At 37.4% G+C, this 22,092-nt stretch overlaps 2 protein-coding genes across 2 annotated transcripts in view; both read left to right on the top strand.

Moving 5' to 3' along the window:
* The first annotated feature begins 458 nt into the window (after positions 1 to 458).
* LOC140165302 (EGF-like repeat and discoidin I-like domain-containing protein 3) lies at positions 459 to 13,427 on the top strand. Its single transcript, XM_072188640.1, has 8 exons — positions 459 to 668; positions 3,533 to 3,731; positions 6,761 to 6,868; positions 7,262 to 7,384; positions 9,439 to 9,513; positions 10,314 to 10,472; positions 12,483 to 12,542; positions 13,078 to 13,427. Exons 2-8 carry the CDS (start codon positions 3,635 to 3,637, stop codon positions 13,116 to 13,118), a joined length of 663 nt encoding a protein of 220 aa, XP_072044741.1. The 5' UTR covers positions 459 to 668; positions 3,533 to 3,634; the 3' UTR covers positions 13,119 to 13,427.
* A 3,853-nt stretch (positions 13,428 to 17,280) lies between these two features.
* The window catches only part of LOC140165486 (uncharacterized), a 15,469-nt gene continuing 10,657 nt past the window's right edge, over positions 17,281 to 22,092 (top strand). Inside the window, exons 1-2 of the mRNA XM_072188777.1 lie at positions 17,281 to 17,377; positions 22,072 to 22,092. The exon at positions 22,072 to 22,092 is cut by the window's right edge and continues 93 nt beyond it. Of these exons, the coding sequence (XP_072044878.1) occupies positions 17,281 to 17,377; positions 22,072 to 22,092 (118 nt within the window). The remainder of the gene's footprint in view (positions 17,378 to 22,071) is intronic.

Here is a 22,092-nt window from a genome sequence, read left to right as displayed (position 1 = left end):
AAACCACTCCACAGGATTAGTATTCATTTACAATATAATATTAGTAATATACTAGTAGATGAAATAATTGCCAGAACCGCCGGTTATATACATTAATTGGGCTACTTCCACGATTTCTATATCAACTCTTACGCTATATAAAGTTAGTTCGGCAAGTAAGGACCAACGAGTGCATTACCAATCCGCGTCCGTGGCTAACACACTCGTAAGTCCTTTCTTGACGAACATAAGTTGCCCGGGATAAGTTGATATTAATAGATTCATACGCTTCACTTTGTGTGGGTAGTTTTAGCAACTTGACTTTTTCTGACAAAGTCGATGCCTGTGCCAAAGTTTATTAACAGGGATAAATGTCAAAATCTATAGAACAGGGAGGGTATTTAGGGATTTTATATCTCAGTGAATCATTTTCGTTGACTTGACAATGGCATTTGCACAACATGTTTCAAGCCCATTCATAATGATTAAACACACTCCTGCCCTAAGTGATAGTGGATAACTTTTGCTTGGATTATTTTTATTAAAACGTTGGAGTTCATTTACTTTGCCAGCTTCGTTTAGTTTCGTTAAAAAGGAAAATATTATGTATACCATGATTGGACAGAATTATTAAACTTAGTTTACGATTTCGACATCGAGTTGTGTACGTGGTTTAGGATATTAACACGGTAAGTTGAATCTAAAATGTCATCATGTCATGGGCGCGAAGGGCCGAGGTAGTTAGGAGGTTTCCGTTTCCAGTTACGGCGGAAGCAGTAAAATTGAGGGGAAACGCAGTGTTCCAATCTTATACAATGACATTTGCGCGCCAACAAAATTCAATTTCAGACTATTTATCCCCAAATGAAGGTTTTGCTAATTTATTAGTAGACCAGGTGCGCGACAAGCGCGCAAACGTTTGCAATCTTACCCTGCCCTAAAATAGCTATTTCGGGCTAAAAGGAAGATGCATAGGGCAATTATTGTTTAATTTTTTCTTCCATTTGGATAAACGTCCCTCTATTTAGGGGGTACGTGTGCCCCAGACCCCCTCCACCCCGCGTCCGCCCCGTATGCCCGGTTCTGTCCAAGCGAAAGAAAGAATCCGATGCTAACCTACCAAAGTTTCTGTTTGAAGGCTATTACGAGGGGCAGTCAGTATGTAATAAGAGTTGACTTGTGACGTCATATTTGAATTGTTTTCATGGCATTTCTCAATGATTACATAAACACTGTACCTTTCAAATAACACATGTAAAAATAATATCACACACATGACTACGTAACAGCATTAGCATAAAATCAATAGACTAGGGACACTGCCAAATCACGCAAAAAAAGGCGGGCCTTTTAAATTACAGCAAAGACACGTGTTTAAAATGTCCGAGAACAGCAAAAGTACAAGGTGCATATGGCTAATTTTGGGTAGGAATAAACACTAGGTCTTTAGTTTGCTGTTGGTAAAATATGAGACTTGCCATTAAATTTGGATGGAAATGGGACGTCTGGAAACTTCAACAATTTTAGGGCTTAAATGGAAGCAAAATTATTATGGCGAAAATGAAAAAGCAGTTATTACAAATGACAGTAATTATCTCCAAAATGAAACAGACTAAAATATAATGACTGGTCACGTGTGAGAGCTGGTACTCAGTGCGATGATAACTGGTGCAAATCAAACAACAATCTGCGCATGCGTAGGTAGGATGACCGATACAACATGCTGGAAATGCACGAAAATTGCAAAATGCCATGTAAATAGGGCCTAAAATATTACAAAATGATATGAAAATTTTAATTTAAATATTCTTATGAATTTTTATGGATGACCTCAACCTGAAATGAACAGAAAAGTTTTAAAAATAAATTTCTCATTCAAACGATGGCCTCTCTCTCTGTTCCACTACTTTTGTACAACTATAACAATAGTAGAATAACAGTTATATTTTAATCACGGTTTCAAATATTTTCCATGGAGACTCCCGTTATAATGTCGGGAGATTAGTCAACAGAACTGGCAAAAAAACATTTCCACGTTTGCTATCAATATCAAGATTTTCATAGAAAAAAAGTCTTGTTTTTGTCAAAAATAAGACATATTTGACCACGCATTTTAAATAAACTAAAACCTTTACAGCCCAACAAACATGGTTCTATGAACTGATAGTTTGTGTTCTATTAGGCCTACTATTCTAAAAGGCAGCATTCTCCATATTTTAATTCCAGAGAAAATATAAAAAATACAACAATACCTCATTTCAGCCTCTTATTTCCCTTGATAACAAAAACGACTCAATTTCGGCAGGTGACTCTACACCATTGATTTTATGCTAATGCTGTTACGTAATCATGTGTGTGTGTGATATAATTTTTACATGTGTTGTTTTAAAGACAAAGGTAGGGCCTACAGTGTTTAATCATTGAGAACTGAATGCCATGAAAACAATCCACATATGACGTCAACAAGTCAACTCTTATTACATACTGACTGCCCCTTGTATTTCGGAACTTTTTGTATAAATATTCGATATTTATGTATGATCCAAGCTCCGTACGCAGGATTCTAAAACTTGGAACCGTTTACTCCCAAATTCGCTTGCGCGTAAAGCATTAACTGTATCCCTCCGCGCAGCAGCGTTTAGCGTATATTTAACGGATCTAAAAAATAATGATATTTACCTAATGTAGAATAAGCGGACAATTTGACACAAATTGACAAAGTATGAAGGAAGCTATAATTAATAATATGACAATTATGAATATGCCCGTGAAAAAAGTTCACTTATCAAGTGTCACTGCTAAAAACTGTCAATAAGGTCACGAAGAACTGATTTCAAATTAATCAGTTAACTTCCTCGTTAGGCCAAATAAAAAAAATAATATTTCGTCTCCTCCAATACCTATGTTTGCGTCCACCTCCTCACTTTCTGGGATCAATCCATATATTTTTCATATCAAATTTTCATATTAAATTTTAATAAGTTTATAACACTTTAGTAAAACGTTAATGCTGATAAACAAGTTAATTAGTGAGCATGAATCATTTGCAAGTGTTTTTATGGAACTCTAAGGGTCTAACCCCTTATAATTATAAAAAGGAGCCCTCATCGTTTTCCTGCCTGTTACTGTTGTAGTTTGTCAATTTAGCAACAACAAAAAAATAGCAAAAAAAGCAAAAACACACAAAAAAACAAAAACAAAAACAAAAACCCTAAACCTAAAAAAACCTCTTTTCTTACATTTTTTGAAATATGGCGGGCACTAAAGGAGAGGGCGTACTTTGATTTCGGTAATCTTTTGTCAGCTGAGAAGTATACAAAAGACTACCCAAACCAAAGTACGCCCTCTCCTTTTGTGCCCGCAATACTTCAAAAAGGCTAATGGGTGACTCCATTAGAAATCTACACCTCCTGTGTGGGAGATTAAGTATGTCTTCCATAGGGGATTTCCACTGGAATAGCTCAAAGTGAATAATAAATGCACATGTTTCTTTTCATCTTATAGCAATTCAGCGTCACCTTAACAAAACTTTTATCTACCATTTTCTTCACAGATTGTCAGCATTCGACGTCTAATAAAATTGACAAATTCGCATCATGAAGTGCGTTTTACAGACGTTTCAAAAGATTTCTCTCAAAATGTAAGATGGTGTAATATGAAGATATTAATAGTGACGTGGATCTTAGCATTGAATGTTCTTTACGTTGGTGCGCCGCCTGGTGGCAAGAATAAGCCTAACCCTAAGTCTGATGGTAAGTTGGGCTGTGCAATTATTATGTGTATACCCGAGGGTGAATTATTAAAATTGTTGCCAAAATTCGCTGGATCACCCTCCTTTCGATATGCCAAAATCTTTGTCTTTAACTTACCAAAATATCATTTTCCCCCACATTTTTGAAGCCCACATTTAAACCGTTAAATTTATATCTGATTATATAGTTCGAGTTCAACGATTAGGAATATTTGAACGTATTTCTACTTTACCTATCATTTCTGTTCCCCCAGGTGATTAATTGATTGATTGATTGATCGATTGTTTGTTTGTTTGTTTGTTTGTTTGTTTGTTTGATTGATTGATTGATTGATTGAGTGCGTGAGTGAGTGTGTGAGTGAGTGAGTGAGTGAGTGAGCGAGCGAGCTAATTGGTTAGTGATTGAATGAGTAAGGCAGGGAGACGTTGAATGATTTGACAGTGATTGTGTGTATGGGTGAGTGATTGAGTGACTCAAACTATGCATATTTGACAGTGATTGTGTGGATGGGTGAGTGATTGAGTGACTCAAACTATGCATATTTGACAGTGATTGTGTGTATGGGTGAGTGATTGAGTGACTCAAACTATGCATATTTGACAGTGATTGTGTGGATGGGTGAGTGATTGAGTGACTCAAACTATGCATTTTTGACAGTGATTGTGTGTATATGGGTGATTGATTGAGTGACTCAAACTATGCATATTTGACAGTGATTGTGTGGATGGGTGAGTGATTGAGTGACTCAAACTATGCATATTTGACAGTGATTGTGTGTATGGGTGAGTGATTGAGTGATTCAAACTATGCATTTTTGACAGTGATTGTGTGTATGGGTGAGTGATTGAGTGACTCAAACTATGCATTTTTGACAGTGATTGTGTGTATGGGTGAGTGATTGAGTGACTCAAACTATGCATTTTTGACAGTGATTGTGCGGATGGGTGAGTGATTGAGTGACTCAAACTATGCATATTTGACAGTGATTGTGTGGATGGGTGAGTGATTGAGTGACTCAAACTATGCATATTTGACAGTGATTGTGTGTATGGGTGAGTGATTGAGTGACTCAAACTATGCATATTTGACAGTGATTGTGTGGATGGGTGAGTGATTGAGTGACTCAAACTATGCATTTTTGACAGTGATTGTGTGGATGGGTGAGTGATTGAGTGACTCAAACTATGCATATTTGACAGTGATTGTGTGGATGGGTGAGTGATTGAGTGACTCAAACTATGCATATTTGACAGTGATTGTGTGGATGGGTGAGTGATTGAGTGACTCAAACTATGCATTTTTGACAGTGATTGTGTGTATGGGTGAGTGATTGAGTGACTCAAACTATGCATATTTGACAGTGATTGTGTGTATGGGTGAGTGATTGAGTGACTCAAACTATGCATTTTGACAGTGATTATGTGGATGGGTGAGTGATTGAGTGACTCAAACTATGCATATTTGACAGTGATTGTGTGGATGGGTGAGTGATTGAGTGACTCAAACTATGTATTTTTGACAGTGATTGTGTGGATGGGTGAGTGATTGAGTGACTCTAACTATGCATTTTTGACAGTGAATGTGTGTATGGGTGAGTGATTGAGTGACTCAAACTATGCATTTTTGACAGTGATTGTGTGTATGGGTGAGTGATTGAGTGACTCAAACTATGCATATTTGACAATGATTGTGTGGATGGGTGAGTGATTGAGTGACTCAAACTATGCATATTTGACAGTGATTGTGTGGATGGGTGAGTGATTGAGTGACTCAAACTAAGCATATTTGACAGTGATTGTGTGGATGGGTGAGTGATTGAGTGACTCAAACTATGCATTTTGACAGTGATTGTGTGTATGGGTAAGTGATTGAGTGACTCAAACTATGCATTTTTGACAGTGATTGTGTGTATGGGTGAGTGATTGAGTGACTCAAACTATGCATTTTTGACAGTAATTGTGTGGATGGGTGAGTGATTGAGTGACTCAAACTGTGCATATTTGACAGTGATTGTGTGGATGGGTGAGTGATTGAGTGACTCAAACTATGCATTTTTGACAGTGATTATGTGGATGGGTGAGTGATTGAGTGACTCAAACTATGCATTTTTGACAGTGATTGTGTGGATGGGTGAGTGATTGAGTGACTCAAACTATGCATTTTTGACAAACAATATAGGGTAGCTGCAGGTAATATGGGACAGCAGGTAATATGGGACACCTGTTTTCATTTTAACAAAAAGTAGCTTAGAGAAGGTAAACACTTTAAGTTGATTTGTTAAGTGTTTAGAGACATCAATTGTGCTTCTAGAAATGCAGTTTTGGAGTCTGTGTATCAAACTCTTGGAAATCAATGCCAAAAAGAGTGAAATTGCCCAAAAAATTATGTCGTTTTTTTGGCCTGATATAAAATCAATGACGTCACATTTTATAATTGTGTATCCAAAAACTCTGGTACTGAGGGGGCATTTGTCATTTTTTATGATCTTTAGGTGATGGGTTAAGCTTATCAGCAGGTAAAATTCCACTGTCAAGTGGCACTTTCCTTTTATAAATGATTATTTTCTCTGATTTTCAACTGAATGGGTGCAGGTAATATGGGACACATAGGAAATTGTGTGCATTGTCAATGCGAAAAGCAAAACTATTTAGAAAATTGAATTTTCTTGTAGAAATTTGCATTTAACATTCAAAATCATGTAACAAAAATGTTTTTAGAACAAAAGAGTGATTTTCTGAACTTTTTGATTTTCACCATAGAGATAACACAGTGTCCCATATTACCTGCACATGCAGGTAATATGGGACACTTGACGATGACGTCATTTTGACGTCATAGCGTCCAAACAAACATAAAAACAAGGTAACATTGCCTGTTTTATTAATCTTGAAGGACAGGTTGTTCATCATAACAATCTCTTGTGGGCATATCTTCTTTAGTTTTTATGCAAATAAGCTAAACGTCCTTAATGGTCCCATATTACCTGCAGGTACCCTACTTAAAAGAAACATTTTGTTCTTTGTCATCAGCATGCAATCCAGACCCGTGTAGCTCAGCAGGGGCGACTTGTCGCGCTGCACCGCATAACAATCATATCTGTCGGTGTCCAGACGGATCTCAAATCTGCGATGGATCAGGTGAGTACAAAATACACTACCAACAAAAATCATCAGCTAAAATCAAATCTACTCACTGTGAATCAAATCAAATCAAATAAATCAACGAATCATCAATACTTTCTTACTTTCTTTTTTTCTTTCTTTCGTTTCGGACAATCTACCTTTTGGATTGTGGAACCCCGGTTTAGTTTTAGACTATTGGTCCTTCGGGGTGTTTTTTTGGACCAATAAATCTTCATGTTGTTTCCACGTAAAATGGGTTTGCGTAACAACGAACCTGAAATCACTATCACCAAATTCCATATTATATGGGGCGACCATCTCCGAGTCAAGCCGAAAAAATACTGCCAAAAGTTTCATAAAAATTCATTTTGCTTCCATTTTTTCATATTTATTTCTATAATTTTGCAGCATATTCATGTAATACCAACCCCTGTAGAAACGGTGGAGACTGTTCTTGGAAGAAGAAGAATAAACATACAGATTTCCTATGTGCGTGTCGAGAAAACTGGACTGGTGCGACATGTGAACAAGGTAATAAACATACAGATTTCCTATGTGCGTGTCGAGAAAACTGGACTGGTGCGACATGTAAACAAGGTAATAAACACACAGATTTTCTATGCGCGTGTCAGAAAACTGGACTGGTGCGACATGTGAACAAGGTAATAAACACACAGATTTCATGTGTGCGCGTGTCAAGAAAACTGGACTGGTGCGACATGTGAACAAGGTAATAAACACACAGATTTCCTATGTGCGTGTCGAGAAAACTGGACTGGTGCGACATGTGAATAAGGTAATAAACATACAGATTTCCTATGGGTGTGTCCAGAAAACTGGACTAAACATACAGATTTCCTATGTGCGTGTCGAGAAAACTGGACTGGTGCGACATGTGAACAAGGTAATAAACACACTAGATTTCATATGCGCGTGTCGAGAAAAGTGGACTGGTGCGACATGTCAACACTAATAAACACACAGATTTCCTATGTGCGTGCTGAGAAAACTGGACTGGTGCGACATGTGAACACTAATAAACACACAGATTTCCTATGTGCGTGTCGTGAAAACTGGAATGGTGCGACATGTGAATAAGGTATTAAATAACGGCGACATGTGAAGAAGGTAATAAACACACAGATTTCCTGTGTGCGTGTAGAGAAAACTGGACTGGTGCGACAACGGTGAAGAAGGTAATAAACATAGATATCCTATGCATGCGCGTGTCGAGAAAAGTGGACTGGTGCGACATGTGAACAAGGTAATAAACACACTAGATTTCATATGCGCGTGTCGAGAAAAGTGGACTGGTGCGACATGTCAACACTAATAAACACACAGATTTCCTATGTGCGTGCTGAGAAAACTGGACTGGTGCGACATGTGAACACTAATAAACACACAGATTTCCTATGTGCGTGTCGTGAAAACTGGAATGGTGCGACATGTGAATAAGGTATTAAATAACGGTTACACTGCAAGAACTGTGTTTTGTTTACAGATTAAATAAACTTTGTTGTAATAAATTTGTAAACATGTTTAAAACCTGTCAAACCTGCTAACCCAGCAAACACAAAACGTTTTCGACATCATTCGCAAAAGGTTATAAAAGGTTGTCAGAAAACGTTTAAATGTCGGGTTATATAAAGGGTACATTAAGAGTATAAAACGTTTTCATACCCTTAAAAAACATTTTTTGATAATCTACTGCTCAGCAAACAAAAATGTTTTACAGAAAACGTTTAAATGTAGGGTTATATAAAGGGTATAAAAACATTTTAATAACATTCCAAAAACATTCTTGAAAACTTGATACAAAACATTTTAAACAGAATGTTATTTTGGGGTTGAAAAAATATTTTGCGAAAAATGTTTGCCCAAAATATTTTCAATAACGTTTTAAAACGTTTTCATGACCTTTATATAACCCGACATTTAAATGTTATTAAAAGGTTTTGAAAAAACATTTTAAGAATATTTCTGTGTTTGCTGGGTTCAAATATTTTAACATAATGTTATATAAGTATTGACACAATATTTGGCCAAAAATGTTTGCAAAAATAGTTTACAATAACATTTTTTGAAAACATTTAAAAATATTGTTGTAGTGTGTGTTCATACAAAACGTTTTAAAACGTTATCATGACCTTTGTATAACCCGACATTTTAATGTTATTAAAACGTTTTTACCCAAACCAAAAGCCAAAATATAACTTATTTAAAATGTTTTTAAAATGTTTTTGTGTTTGCTGCTAAGGTACTGGGCAAAGAGACAGATAGGTGCACACGTTGGTTTAAAGAGGCAGTAGCATTCAGAAAGCAAGGAATCATTATGAACAGAGACAAGGGCAATACAATCTTAGTTACGTGTTTGACGATCTTCTCAAGACTAGTACATCTGGCAACCGAGTTGCTAACCAACCAGCATCCTCTGCGGTAAACAGAAGATCGTCACAACATGAACAGTGATGAAAAAAGGAGTTTGCTAGACTTCGAAACATCCACATTGATTACTGTTTACTAGAACTATGAAACTATATGATACGAGTATATAAACATATGTTGTCATTCTGTCTCCACAGCTAGTAATCCTCTGGTAACCGATCCCCCAGCCAGACCGGATCCAGGATTAACTGAAAATAAGCCTATTACAAAAGGTATGAAAGTACATTTTAAAAAGAAATTAAAAAAGTGTATGCATATATCTCAGAAATCTACGCAAAATATTGACCGCACACCGACATCGCCCGGTTAATAATTACATTATACAGCCAGAGACATTGAAATGAATACCCGGGATCGATACACGTAAATGTGCTATGCACGATTGATATTCAGACGATAAATCTTTGGATACCGGGATAGAAAATGATGAATATCTCCCGTAAATGATTTCGTATAAAGAAACCAGATCTGGTTCCTTGCACTTGAACATATATGTTCAACGGATATGATAGTCGTTAGCTTGCGTCTTGAGAAAGAAGCGTGCGTCTTGAACTCATAAACTGACAAAAATATTATGATTTTCTGATGTGAGCACTCACTCACATGGCGTATACATGTTCACTCACACACAGAGGTCACACACAGCGTAGTGTGAGCACACACTCACATGTCGTATACAAGCTCACTTACACAGTAGAGAAGTCAATTACCGAGGTATTGACAGTAGCCTTAGTCGGGATGTCCCTCGGCTCATTATGCGTCTTAAAGGTCGGAACAAAATGGCCATGCGTGGCTGTGGATTCAACCTACCATGGCGATTTCTGCCATGAAGATATCGGGGCGATGACACTGTGGACCGTGAACATTTCAAAACTTTTTGCACCGAAAGACATAAAATTAGAGTATAGTAGACTGACGATATAGGAAAACATCAACATGATCAAGATAATAAAATTATATATTAGATAGGCCGATAGATAGGTACACGAATTACGCTTTCTTCTGTTCGTAGGAAAACCGGATATACAAAAAACACAAACAACGCCAAGACCAACCACTAGAATTACTGGAACACCGAAGTCGAAATCTAAGGAAGAGGAATGGTCGTTGTATGGGCTATCTAAAGTTGATCTGATCGGAATAGTGTTGCCTATGGTTGTCGGCATTCCTGGTAAGAATTGTGGTTATTTCTACATTATGCTTCGACTATATTTATAAATACATCTTTATAAATACTCACGTGACCCATGGACACGACATACCAAGACCAGCAAGCGTGACCAACAGAAAAGGATAAGAACTCTGTAGATAAATATCATCAAATTTAATTAAGTATTAATTAAATAGCTAAATTATTACACATGGGGGATTCCGAATTTGTATAATGTTACCAAAAAACAACATTTTGAAAGTAATTGACGACGGAAAAAAAATCAACAACGGAAACGTTTTCAATATATATAATCACAAAGTTGAACAAAATAGACAATTTTGCTGCACAGTAGTCTCATGTTGTTCCGCCTTTGCATTCAAATGTATTGGAAGACCACCCGCTATGCAGAAGGTTACGTCGAGACTTACTGTCTACAAGCTGTTATGGCAGCGCAGAGGTGGTCATGTGCGTTAAAAACGTATTTATAAATATAGTCGAAGCATACTGTTCTATGATAAAAAATTACTATTTTTTTAATTGATGTATATCTCACTCACATGAAAATAATGACACTAATAGTAATTATCATGTTTTTGTTTATTTTTTAAAAAGAGAGTGCCACTTTCCACACAGTTACTAAACGGACATACAAATTAAGCAAACTTAATGTCAAAAAGTAAATGGAAATACAAACAAAGAAAGGACAAGAAAGAAAGAATTATACACTCAATGTTTGCACGTAGATCCTAAAAAATTGTAGAACCGTAAATAGTTCTACAAAGAACTAAAAGTGTTCTGAACCATATTAGACATGAAAAAGTTCTGTAAAGCCCAGAAAGAACCATTTGGGGGTTCTTGCAATTTCTTGGAACCCCCGAATCCCTGCTGTCCTGTATGTACGAGGGTCATTCAAAAAGTTCTATGGGTCATAACTTTTGTTTTGTTAAAGGTAGCTACTTGGAAATTAACATACATATAGTTAGTAATGTCACCTACAGGTGGTGCAAAAATCATGTCAAGACCATTTTCAGATTTTTGTAGGTGACCTGAAAAACACAGTAAGATATGGTACACCGGAAACGGTGACGCATCTGTGGATATTGCACTTGAAAACAGGCGTGCAGCCATTGTACGAACTTTCCTCTTTATACAAAAAAAATAATATTAGTAATAATATAAATTTTGAATGAATATACACCTTACAGTCCAAAACATCATCTATTACTGAAAAAGTAAAATTTTAATGGACAGAAATTACCCAGAATTCCACTTTTTGGAGGGATATCTTGCAATATCTCAGGTATTGATAATCAGCATAGTGTCCATCCCTACAGCGTGAATTTTCTAGCTGCGCTTTTAGATAAAATACAAAAGTTAAAGCTACTATAACCCATTTTTCAGTCAAAAAAGTAAATTTAATTCCCTTTGTGATCTATTATGGTATTTTATTCCAAAGAAAGCAACATAATGCTACAATTTTACACCATGTTTTATTAAAGTCAATATCTTCATAAACTGTGTTTGTGGTCATTTATACTAATTTTATTACACTGGCTATTTGTTCTATTAGTTTTGTGCATATTAATGTCCATCATTTTCAGTTTGTGGCAACCTTTTAACCAGTATATATAATTTTATTTTTATTCTTGTGTTTTATACAGTTTTTACTGTATAACATGACCAAATGGAATAATTATGGGATCTTCAACACACTGTACTTGAGACGCCTTTGTAAATATTGTACACATTTTGACCGTTTCCGGTGAACCATATCTTACTGTGTTTTTCAGGTCATCAACAAAAATCTGAAAATGGTCTTGACATGATTGTTTCACCACCCGTAGGTGACATTCCGAACTATATGTATGCAAATTTTCAAGTAGCTACCTTTAATAAAACAAAAGTTATGGCCCAACAGGTAGAACTTTTTGAATGACCCTCGTAGCACCCTTAGAACCCGTTTTCTAAGAGGGTGTATAGGGAATTAAATTTTTACTTACACTCCTTGTACTTTTCACATCTTTTCAGGTGCAATAATTGCTTTCGCAAAAATCTGCATAACAATGCGCAACAAACGAGCTGCCCAAGGTAAGTGACTTGTCAAAATGTGGATGGTTAAATACACTTTTATTATACTATTTTGGCCTCAAAACGCTTTCCCACGAATTCAATTCATACATATTAATAATATAGGCCTACATATTTAAACCATGCTCACTGCTTTGCGTGTATACCCATGATAAGTTCTGAAAATATCAAGAGCTATCTCATAAACCCCTGAACCAATACTGGGCTTGTTTATACTCATTTAATGCATTTTTCATGCTGATGCCAAATATGGTCATAAAAATCCACAACTCTGAAATTTTTGAATTTTTAAAGAAAATTTGGAAATTATCGTCTGCACCCGTGTGGAGAGAGTTAAGAAAGAAACAAACACGACACTGCAAGCAAGCGAACTAAAAACAAAGAAAAACACCAAAACAGACAGAAAACAAATATCAAACAAACAACAAACACATTACAATGTTCATTAAATCAACTTTTAGTGAACCAGTACCAAAATGATGGCTTATAACCATGATAACTATCGCTCAAACGTTCCCCTTTGCATTTTTTTCAGACAACGCCAATAAGGAGAAACCTACTCAGAGTCCATCGTAGCGGGAAGAACAACTCTTTATCTATGAAGGGGCTGTGCAATAATATATTTGTAGGATGAGGGGCGAATTCGTAAAATGGTTCGCCAAAAATTGCTCGACGTACCAACAAATATTTGCGTTCCCCTTTTACATATGTGTTAGATTTTAAAGACCCAAATTTAAAATCTTGAAGCGAGCGGGACATTTCGCGCTGCATTATGATATTTGAACGTTTTCTATGCCGTTTAAGGCATATATCAAAAAGGTGTCCTTTATAATTCATCTCATGGGGTACACATATTTACTGGACCGCCACTGACTTAATATTGAATTTCGTAAAATAAAAATAACACTATTATAAGCAAAAGAAAATTAGACATTACAGTGGTGCGTTTGGCGTAGGGTGGGGGATGTTTGTGGGGAGTGGTGTGTGGGGTGTGTTAGTTTAGGTCTGTGTGCGATTTATTATTATTATATACCACGAAGATGCCTCATGGTTCATGATGAATTATGCCCGGGAATTATGTTTGTGAGGATATCCAGACCAAGGAAATTCTACATGACATAGTCGATGATGTGGACATGAGGCTATCTTGTCAGTTTGTGTGGGAGTGTATTTGGGGATGGGTTGGGGGGGGTGTGGGGGGTATGACTCTGCTCAGTAGTGTAGCCAGGATTTTTAAGAGGGGGTCAAGGCGACTTTCAAGGAGGGGGGGGTGGGCAAAAATTGTCAAAAATGGTTAAATCGAAAATATCACGGTAGCCAGCCTCCTATACAGGGGTGGGGGCAAGACGTTTCACATGGGTATCACCGGGTATGCTTCCCTTTGGCCCGCCCCTGCCTTGGCTACTCTACTGTGTGTGCATACCGCGTTAATGCTATTGATTAATATCCGATATATTTTCGTGAGGATATACAGAGTTGAAGGAAAGTCTGCCATGATGCAGTCATGTCTACAGTAGAATTCACCACGACCTTTGCAGGACTTAAACCCCATTAAAAGCTATTAAACCAAGATAACACTCATTGAAAACAGCTCAACTATATGTTACATCAGATCTTCTCTGGTTAAATCCACACACACACATGTGTCTGTTATGAGCAATGAGCTGGTATTATAGTTTCAGTTGGGTGAACGATTATAAAGCAAACGCAAGGTAACAATTACTGTGTGGCCTTTGTTCACGAAATGAGACAATACTGTGCAGTGTTAACCACATTCTTGAAAATGAGAAACATAATGGCTGTGGGCCGTAACACGGTTTGGAAATAATTTCTTCATATTTTTGGTGTTATCTGTCGTTTACATATCCTTCCTAAAACACCAAAGTGCGAATATTTCCAAACACCTAAATTAGCTAAAAATTTAGGACATGTTACAAAACTATATTTTCTAGAATTTCAGAAGAGTACTTTTAATATTGGCCGGTTATTTTTCACACAGCGACGTTAACTAGGCAATGTACTATTACCTATAACATACACTAAAACACCAAAGTGCGAATATTTCCAAACATCTAAATTAGCTAAAAGTTTAGGACATGTTACAAAACTATATTTTCTAGAATTTTAGAAGAGTACTTTTAATATTGGCCGGTTATTTTTCACACAGCGACGTTAACTAGGCAATTACCCATACTTCTAACATACGTAATTTATAGAGATTACGCGTCAATGGTAAGAGCACTGTGTATTGTGTATATTCTTTCCCTAAAACGGTGTTTACTTGCTAGTGTAATTGATTTCAATGTTTTTTAAATGTAATTTGTGAACTTGTATGGAAATGGCTGACTGAATACATGTGTAGATTATTGTGTTTAGGCCTATGTGTAGGCCTATGTGGTGATTTAGACCGTACATCAATTGAATCTGCTAAACGTATAATAAATTTTGTAAACAATTGCAACTGTCAGGCTTTGGCGTCAATGTATATGCAATGTAAAACCTAATGAACCTGTTCAAAATTGCCCTTTCTTGTTAGAACGAGGCATTCCCTTATACGGTTTTGTCGTTCGTCGGAATCGAGTTCAATATTAACAGCATGAATTGATGACAGCAAAGTTCCGAAAATTCCAAGGAACGAGGACGTTCAAGCTAGTTTTAAAGGACCCAAATGAGTTTCAAAAAAGTACCTCAAATAATTCTTAAGAAATGAAGTTGCTAAAGCACTAGAACCCAGAAGAAATGGTGTCGTGACTTTAGAGGAATTATTTGTCAAAGTAAAAGAGTACATGATTGTAGCCGTTGACAAAAAACAGTCTGTGCATCGGAGCTTGAGATTGGAATTCCAATTTCCTTTCTCACGAAATAAGAGCTAAGAGTAAAATTGTGTTTGGGAGAGGCCTTCTATCCTTTCTCCTTTTCCTTGCTATTATGCTATATATATTCTTCCATTTCTTGCTTTGTTTATCAAAGCTATCTGGGCCAGCATGCATCTTATTAGCCTACACTGGCTATCCAGGCTTGTGTATTTTTATTGTATATGAGCTTGGAACGGTCCATATATTTCCCATGGATTAGCATGTGTCCCTCATGGACCAACCTGGGTAAACAAACAAACAAATTACAAACAAAATGTGTTCAAATACCAGAAGTTTTGATATGACTATTCAGGGATTATTTACCAAAGTACCGTACCAGAACATTGAATAAGGCAACGTGAAGGATTGTGGGTAAATAAAAGGCGCCGCCATTTAGCAACGTGAAGGATTGTGGGTAAATAAAAGGCGCCGCCATTAGAGGCCAGAAGGATTCAGGCTATCAGAACACTAGACTTTCCAATGTTACTATAGGTGGCGCTATAGGGATTGTATAATGACACAGAGCAGGTGGTGAACACCGTGCATTCTCTAAATTCAGTACATTTGCGTTATCAACCGTGTAATTGAATGGGATTATTTTGAAATTTTAAAACGCTACAATATCACAAACAAGTAGGCCTATGTTAACAAATTATATTGGGGGTTCGATAATGAACCCCACAAAACTAACCGAGTGTATGGAAAATACCATACGGCTGAGCGGTTTTGCCGGCTCTCGCTCCGACCATGCCACTCACCGCCTGATTATGTTAATTTAGGCAATTGGATACAAATTAATTGACCAAGTATGCGGAAACTATAATTAATTAGATTAGATTATAAAGCTATTTATATGAATAAAATTCCCCGGTAAAATTAACTTGTTCGCAAGTGTCACTGCTAAGAAGAACTTCCGATTAAGGTCGCAAGGAACTGATTTCAGTTTAAAAATGATCATACCAGTTAGCAGTTATAACTTCCTCCTTAAAATGACAACATATGACTTTGTGAATGGAGTTTAATAAATTAACACAATGTTTAAAAGAAGCCAAGGTGAGTGACGTTTACCCTTAAGGCGACGAAAAAATGAAATCATGTTCTACGGGTCTGAATGATCGAAAATAAATAAATAAATAAATAAATAAATAAATAAATAAATAAATAAATAAATAAATAAATAAATAAATAAATAAATAAATAAATAAATAAATAAATAAATAAATAAATAAATAAATAAATAAATAAATAAATAAATAAATAAATAAATAAATTCCTGTACAAATGAAAATGAAATGTTACAATTTCTAACAACATTTTGTTTGTAAATATGTGATTATTTGGTTCTGTAATGTTTTCTTTTTTTTCGTTTCCTAACAGGACATTTTGTTATGTATTCTGAGAAAAATAAAGATTTTGCTAGTAAACAAGACTATTAGCATCCCGGATATATCATCTGAAAAGAAATGGAAGGAATTCAAACTGCAAATACTACATGTAGGAGAAGGGATGAATAATTATTGCTCTGATTCCCGATTATTTGCCCATTTTCTTCATTTAAAATTAAACATTCCTCCTCCAGCCCCCCCCCCCAAAAAAACACAACTTAAAACCCCCACTCCTCCTGGCGTAGGCCTAAATATTGAACGCTCCAAAGAACCATGCGTTACTCCCGGCGTTACTGATACTAAATGTGAAGTTTGAAAAAGTCAGTCAGCGCCACCTTAATGTTCCTTCACAACTACAGGTAATTCAGTATTCGACGTCTATGCCTACATGAGCTATTATTAACCAAATCACAACATTATCGTTTATCATAGCTTATCATGGTGTGCGTATTACAGACATTTCACAGATATTTTTCTCAAAATGTAACATTGTGTAATATGAAGATAATAGTGACATGGATCTTAGCATGTAATGTTCTTTACGTTGGTTGTAAACCGGGTGGTAAGCCGGGTGGTAAGCCGGGTGGTAAGTTAGGTAAGTTTTCCTGCATGTTTTATGCACTGTCTCATTCTTCCATATGGGCAGTTCCAGTTGAAATGTACTGAATTTCTCCCTATGGAAGATAATGATCTTAATCTTCCACAGCTTTCCACACAGGGAGTGTGAATTTCAAATGGAGTTATCTGAATGGGTTACTCCATTCGAAGTCTACACCCCCTGTGTAGGAGATTAAGGTAATATATTCCCTAAAGCGTGTTATATTGATATTGATTTCAACTGGAATGGCCCTATCTAAGGCATAGGCCTATATTATGGCTAAACAGAACGTTTTCAACTGTCGACAAAAATAGCTATTGAGCATGTTGAGCTGAATAAAAAACATTTTCAATAAAAAATGCTTGTTTCAGTAGAATGTGTAAAATATGGCATTATTCCAACAGGATACACAAGGGGGGGCAATATGAAAGAATGTGAGGTACTTGTGCCTAAAGGGCAGTGCAATAATTATGAGCCCTGGAGGAGGGTAAAATTGGGGGCAGGGGAAGAAATTTTGGCGAGCCAAAAGGAGGGTGGGGGGGGGGCAAGCAATTTTGGGCCAGCCGAGGGGGGGGCAAGCGATTTTGGCACACATTCATGGGGCACCTTTTAAATAAAACGCTCTAAAAGGATTAGGAAAACCAACTTAATTTTACCATGCTATACTCCTACACAGGTTGGTTTAGCTCGCGGGTATTGATCAGTTTCCCAGTCTGTAACACAGACTATAGGGTCTATCCGTCATGGCGGGTCCAAGAAAATGGGGGTCATTATGTGTGGAAACGCTAAAAATTGGGCGGCATTGACCCAAAAAATAACATTCTGGGCAAAAATGTGCGTAAATTTGCCATTTTAAAGCTAAAATTGTTACAAAAAATTGCTGATTTGGTGTAAATTTCTAAAAAATGGGGTCATTGAGTGTAAGCTGATGAAAAAGGGGGTCATTGCACTCATAGAAATTGTTCGTTGGCAAAACTTAATATGAACGAGTTACATCAACTTACATGTTGAGTTACAATAACTCAACTAATTGTTCTTTGAACCTTGTTTTTTTTCTATGTTTCCTGACCTTGCATTCAGAAGTTGGCATTACTTAAAAAGTTGACGCAACGACTTACATCAACTTTTAAGTAATGCCAACAAAGTTGATTAGTTGACGGAACTTTTGAGCTTTTTCAGCATTTTTAAGTTCGAATAACTGAAATGAATTTTGTTTTGGCAACTTTTACACTATTTTGAGTTGTCCAAACTTACTCCTTTTGAATTGCGCCAACAAGGCGAACAAGTCATTTCTATGAGTGTGGGTGGCAGATTTACTGAAATGATGGGTCTATTGACAAGCACATGACGCGTGCCAATATGCGAGTCCCCCCGGGTCACCATCAGTGGCGTAGCTAGGGGTGGGCAGGGTGGGCGACTCGCCCACCCTGGAAAAATCTGGGGGGAAATTTTGGAGCAAGAAGGGAAAAAAAGAGAAAGGAAAGGTGGAAAGAAAGAAAAAAAGAAGGGAAAAAGAAAGGAAAGAAGGGGAAAAGAAAGGAAAGAAGGAAAAAAAGAAAGAAGAGGAAAGGGGAAATGAAAAAAACAAAAGGGAAGCCTAAGAGGGATGGGGGAAGGAATAGGGAAAGGGGGATAACGAGGGGGAAAGCGGGAAAAGAACAGCAACTTACATGTTTATTGTGGGGAAGCAATTCATGCACAGGGGGAAGGAGTGTAAGAAAGGGGAAGAAATTGAAGAATATGAAGAAGGACAGGGAATTTAAGGAAGTGAATTGAGGGGAAGTAATTTAAGTGAGTGTAATAGAAGTGGGAAGGAATGAGAGAAAGGGGGAAGAAATTGAAAATGTAAAGAAAGAAAGAGAACGAAGGGTAGAAGGGGGAAATAATTTAGTGAATGTAATTAGTGAATGAAACAACTTGTAAATCCACTCAAGAATATCAGTATTGTTTTATTGTATTGTTCTTGCATTGTAAATTCATTTTTGTTTCCTTTCAGATAATTCTAAAATCAAAACTTAACATTTTTTACATGGCAAAATTTTCACATAAAAACGTTACAAATGTATGCAAGGAGGCTTCCCCTCGTGGTATAAAATGCCCAAAACCCATGAGCTTCGGGGCTTCGCCCTGGACCCCACCAGGAGCCCTAGAGCGGGCCCCTGGACCACACGCCAGTGGTCGCTCCGCTCGCTATGCTCGGTTCGCTCTATTTTTAATTATATATATATTAACTTGGGGGAATTTTTGGAGCCTTGCCCACCCTGGCAAAGAGGGCTGGCTACGCCCCTGGTCACCATAGTCAATAGTGAGCCTAGACCCTCCCTCGGGTCCGTGGAGAACGACTGGTAATGTAGATTACATAGCATTAAAAATCAACCCAATACACGGACCCTCCCAGTCTGTAGGCAATTTGACTTCCAGCTCCCACAAACTGCTGGAAGTTCACTTTTACGGATTTGGAGTCACGCAATCTTTCTATATACCACGTCCATGTTTTCACTACATTAACGTTTGTGTAAGCGACTAAACAACGATATTGTATCCGACCAATCAACGCAGCTTGGCAGCGCGGGGATATTTGAAAAGGCTTCCTAGCTAAATAATGTGCAAACATTTGCAAACCGCACGCGATAATGTACGCAATATGGACAATAGGCCTAAGTCCGAGTCGAGTGGTTGCCTTTTATTATTGCGCGTACCATGGGTCTATCAGACGCGTGCCACTTGAGCTCAATACCTCTCAGTTGTTGACAAGTGTCCCATCCGATCTTGCGTCACATCCCGCGGCATAGCTTTGTGCTACCATATTTGAATTGAAACTGGGGCGGGGCTTTCGTAATTGACATCGGAATCACCGTGCTTCGTTGAACGAATATTTGGAAGTGAGATCTCTAACAGATTGGACCAGTCTCGGAATCAGCGCTCAATGGACTTTCGCGTTCACTTATAATACGAGTATATTTCTATATTGCTGCATGGTTGACTGTGGTGGGTGTTATTAGTGGCGTCGATTTGTGGATGAAGAGGAATGGGTTTTGGCATTGAAGAAAATAAGGGGGGAGTTGGCATTTTTTTCATAAGGCATTACGTAATTATTTATTGTTACATTATCCAGAGATGGAACCGAACCGAGACTGGGGGCCAGTCTATAGTGAGCCGTGAAGGCAATATTGACATGACCAGATTGATGACCAATCTAAAAAATCCGCCATTTAGTCCGGTTTGTTGGTAAAAGACGTAAACTGTGCTGCGTGTCGTTGCGGGTAACCGGTTGTCATGCATCATACTGCAGTTACTGTCCGTTTTCCTATACACAATACACAGTGCTCTCACCATTGACGCGTGACCCCTAAAAATGATGTACGTTGGCAGAATGGGCACTTGCCTAGTTAACATCACTGTGTGACAAATAGCCAGCCAATATTTTAGCTATTCTCCAAACTTCTAGCAAATATATTTCTCTAACATGACCTAAAATTACAGCTAGGTTAGATGTTCAGAAATAGTCGCACTTTTGTAAAATATGAGTGAGGGCAAGGCATAGCTAGCCAACTCCCCGTGTTAATTGAATGGAGATTTGACCGAAAATATTGGTATCGGACCGCTCACTTCTGAAGGATGCCACAAAAAAACGGTACAAGCTACATCTTAACTATTCTAAATAGGTTCTAGAAAATATAGTTTTGTAACATGTCCTAAATTTTTAGCTAATTTAGATGTTTGGAGAGGGTCGCACTTTTGTGTTTTAGGAAGGATATGTAAACGACAGATAACACCAAAAATATGAAGAAATTATTTCCAAACCGTGTTAAGTCAACAATCATTATGTTGCTCATTTTGAAGAATGCTGGTTAACAAAAAGCAGGTCTTTGTCTCATTTCGTAAACAAAGCTACACATACCATTGTTTCCTTTTGTTTCCTTTATAATCGGTTAACCAACTGAAGCTATAATACCAGCTTTATTGCGATGTCGCACATTGAAAACAGACACTTGTGCACAACCAGAGAAGATCTGATTTATTCAGTTGAGCTGCTTCAATGAGTGTTATCTTGGTTTAATAGCTTTTAATGGGGTTTAAGTCCTGCAAAGGTCGAGATGAATTCTACTGTAGACATGACTGCATTATGTAACCTTCTCGTCTCAGGTTTATCCGGCGTTGAGAAGTAGGCCTAGAAGGAGAAGAAGAAGAAAAAAAAAAGAAAAAAAAAAGGGCATTCATAGTGCGCTACGCACAGGCACAACGCCTAGACGTTGATCCACAAGCCTCAGCACACTTTACAGGTTGTCGCTGACCACTACGGCCCCACATCATTCCATAAACCATCAAACAGCAAATCAGGGACTTTGCTGCTTCAAGAGCGCACACTCTAGACAATCCACAAATAACCATCGCAACCAGGATCAGCTCCCCGAGCTTCGTACGGGTTACAACCAGAGAAATTAGCAGTAAGTTCCTTGTCCAGGGGAATTTCAAGCTAACTCAATTTTCCACGAGAGCGTACTAGGCACCGCCAGGGTTCGAACCCGCAACCTCTCTCACCATAGTCGAACGCCTTATCGATTGAGCTAACTTGACACGGGGAAGAAAAAGTAGGGGCGAGTGAACAAGTATGTGAGTTATAATGAGTCTAACTTTGGATTTTTGGCAAATGTTTCAAAATAAGAAATTTTGTGTGTTATTGTCATCAGGTGCATGCGATTCCAACCCAT

This window comes from Amphiura filiformis, chromosome 12 (genome assembly GCF_039555335.1).
Source record: "Amphiura filiformis chromosome 12, Afil_fr2py, whole genome shotgun sequence".
Taxonomy (NCBI): domain Eukaryota; kingdom Metazoa; phylum Echinodermata; class Ophiuroidea; order Amphilepidida; family Amphiuridae; genus Amphiura; species Amphiura filiformis.
This window is presented reverse-complemented; position numbering and strand designations above follow the sequence as displayed.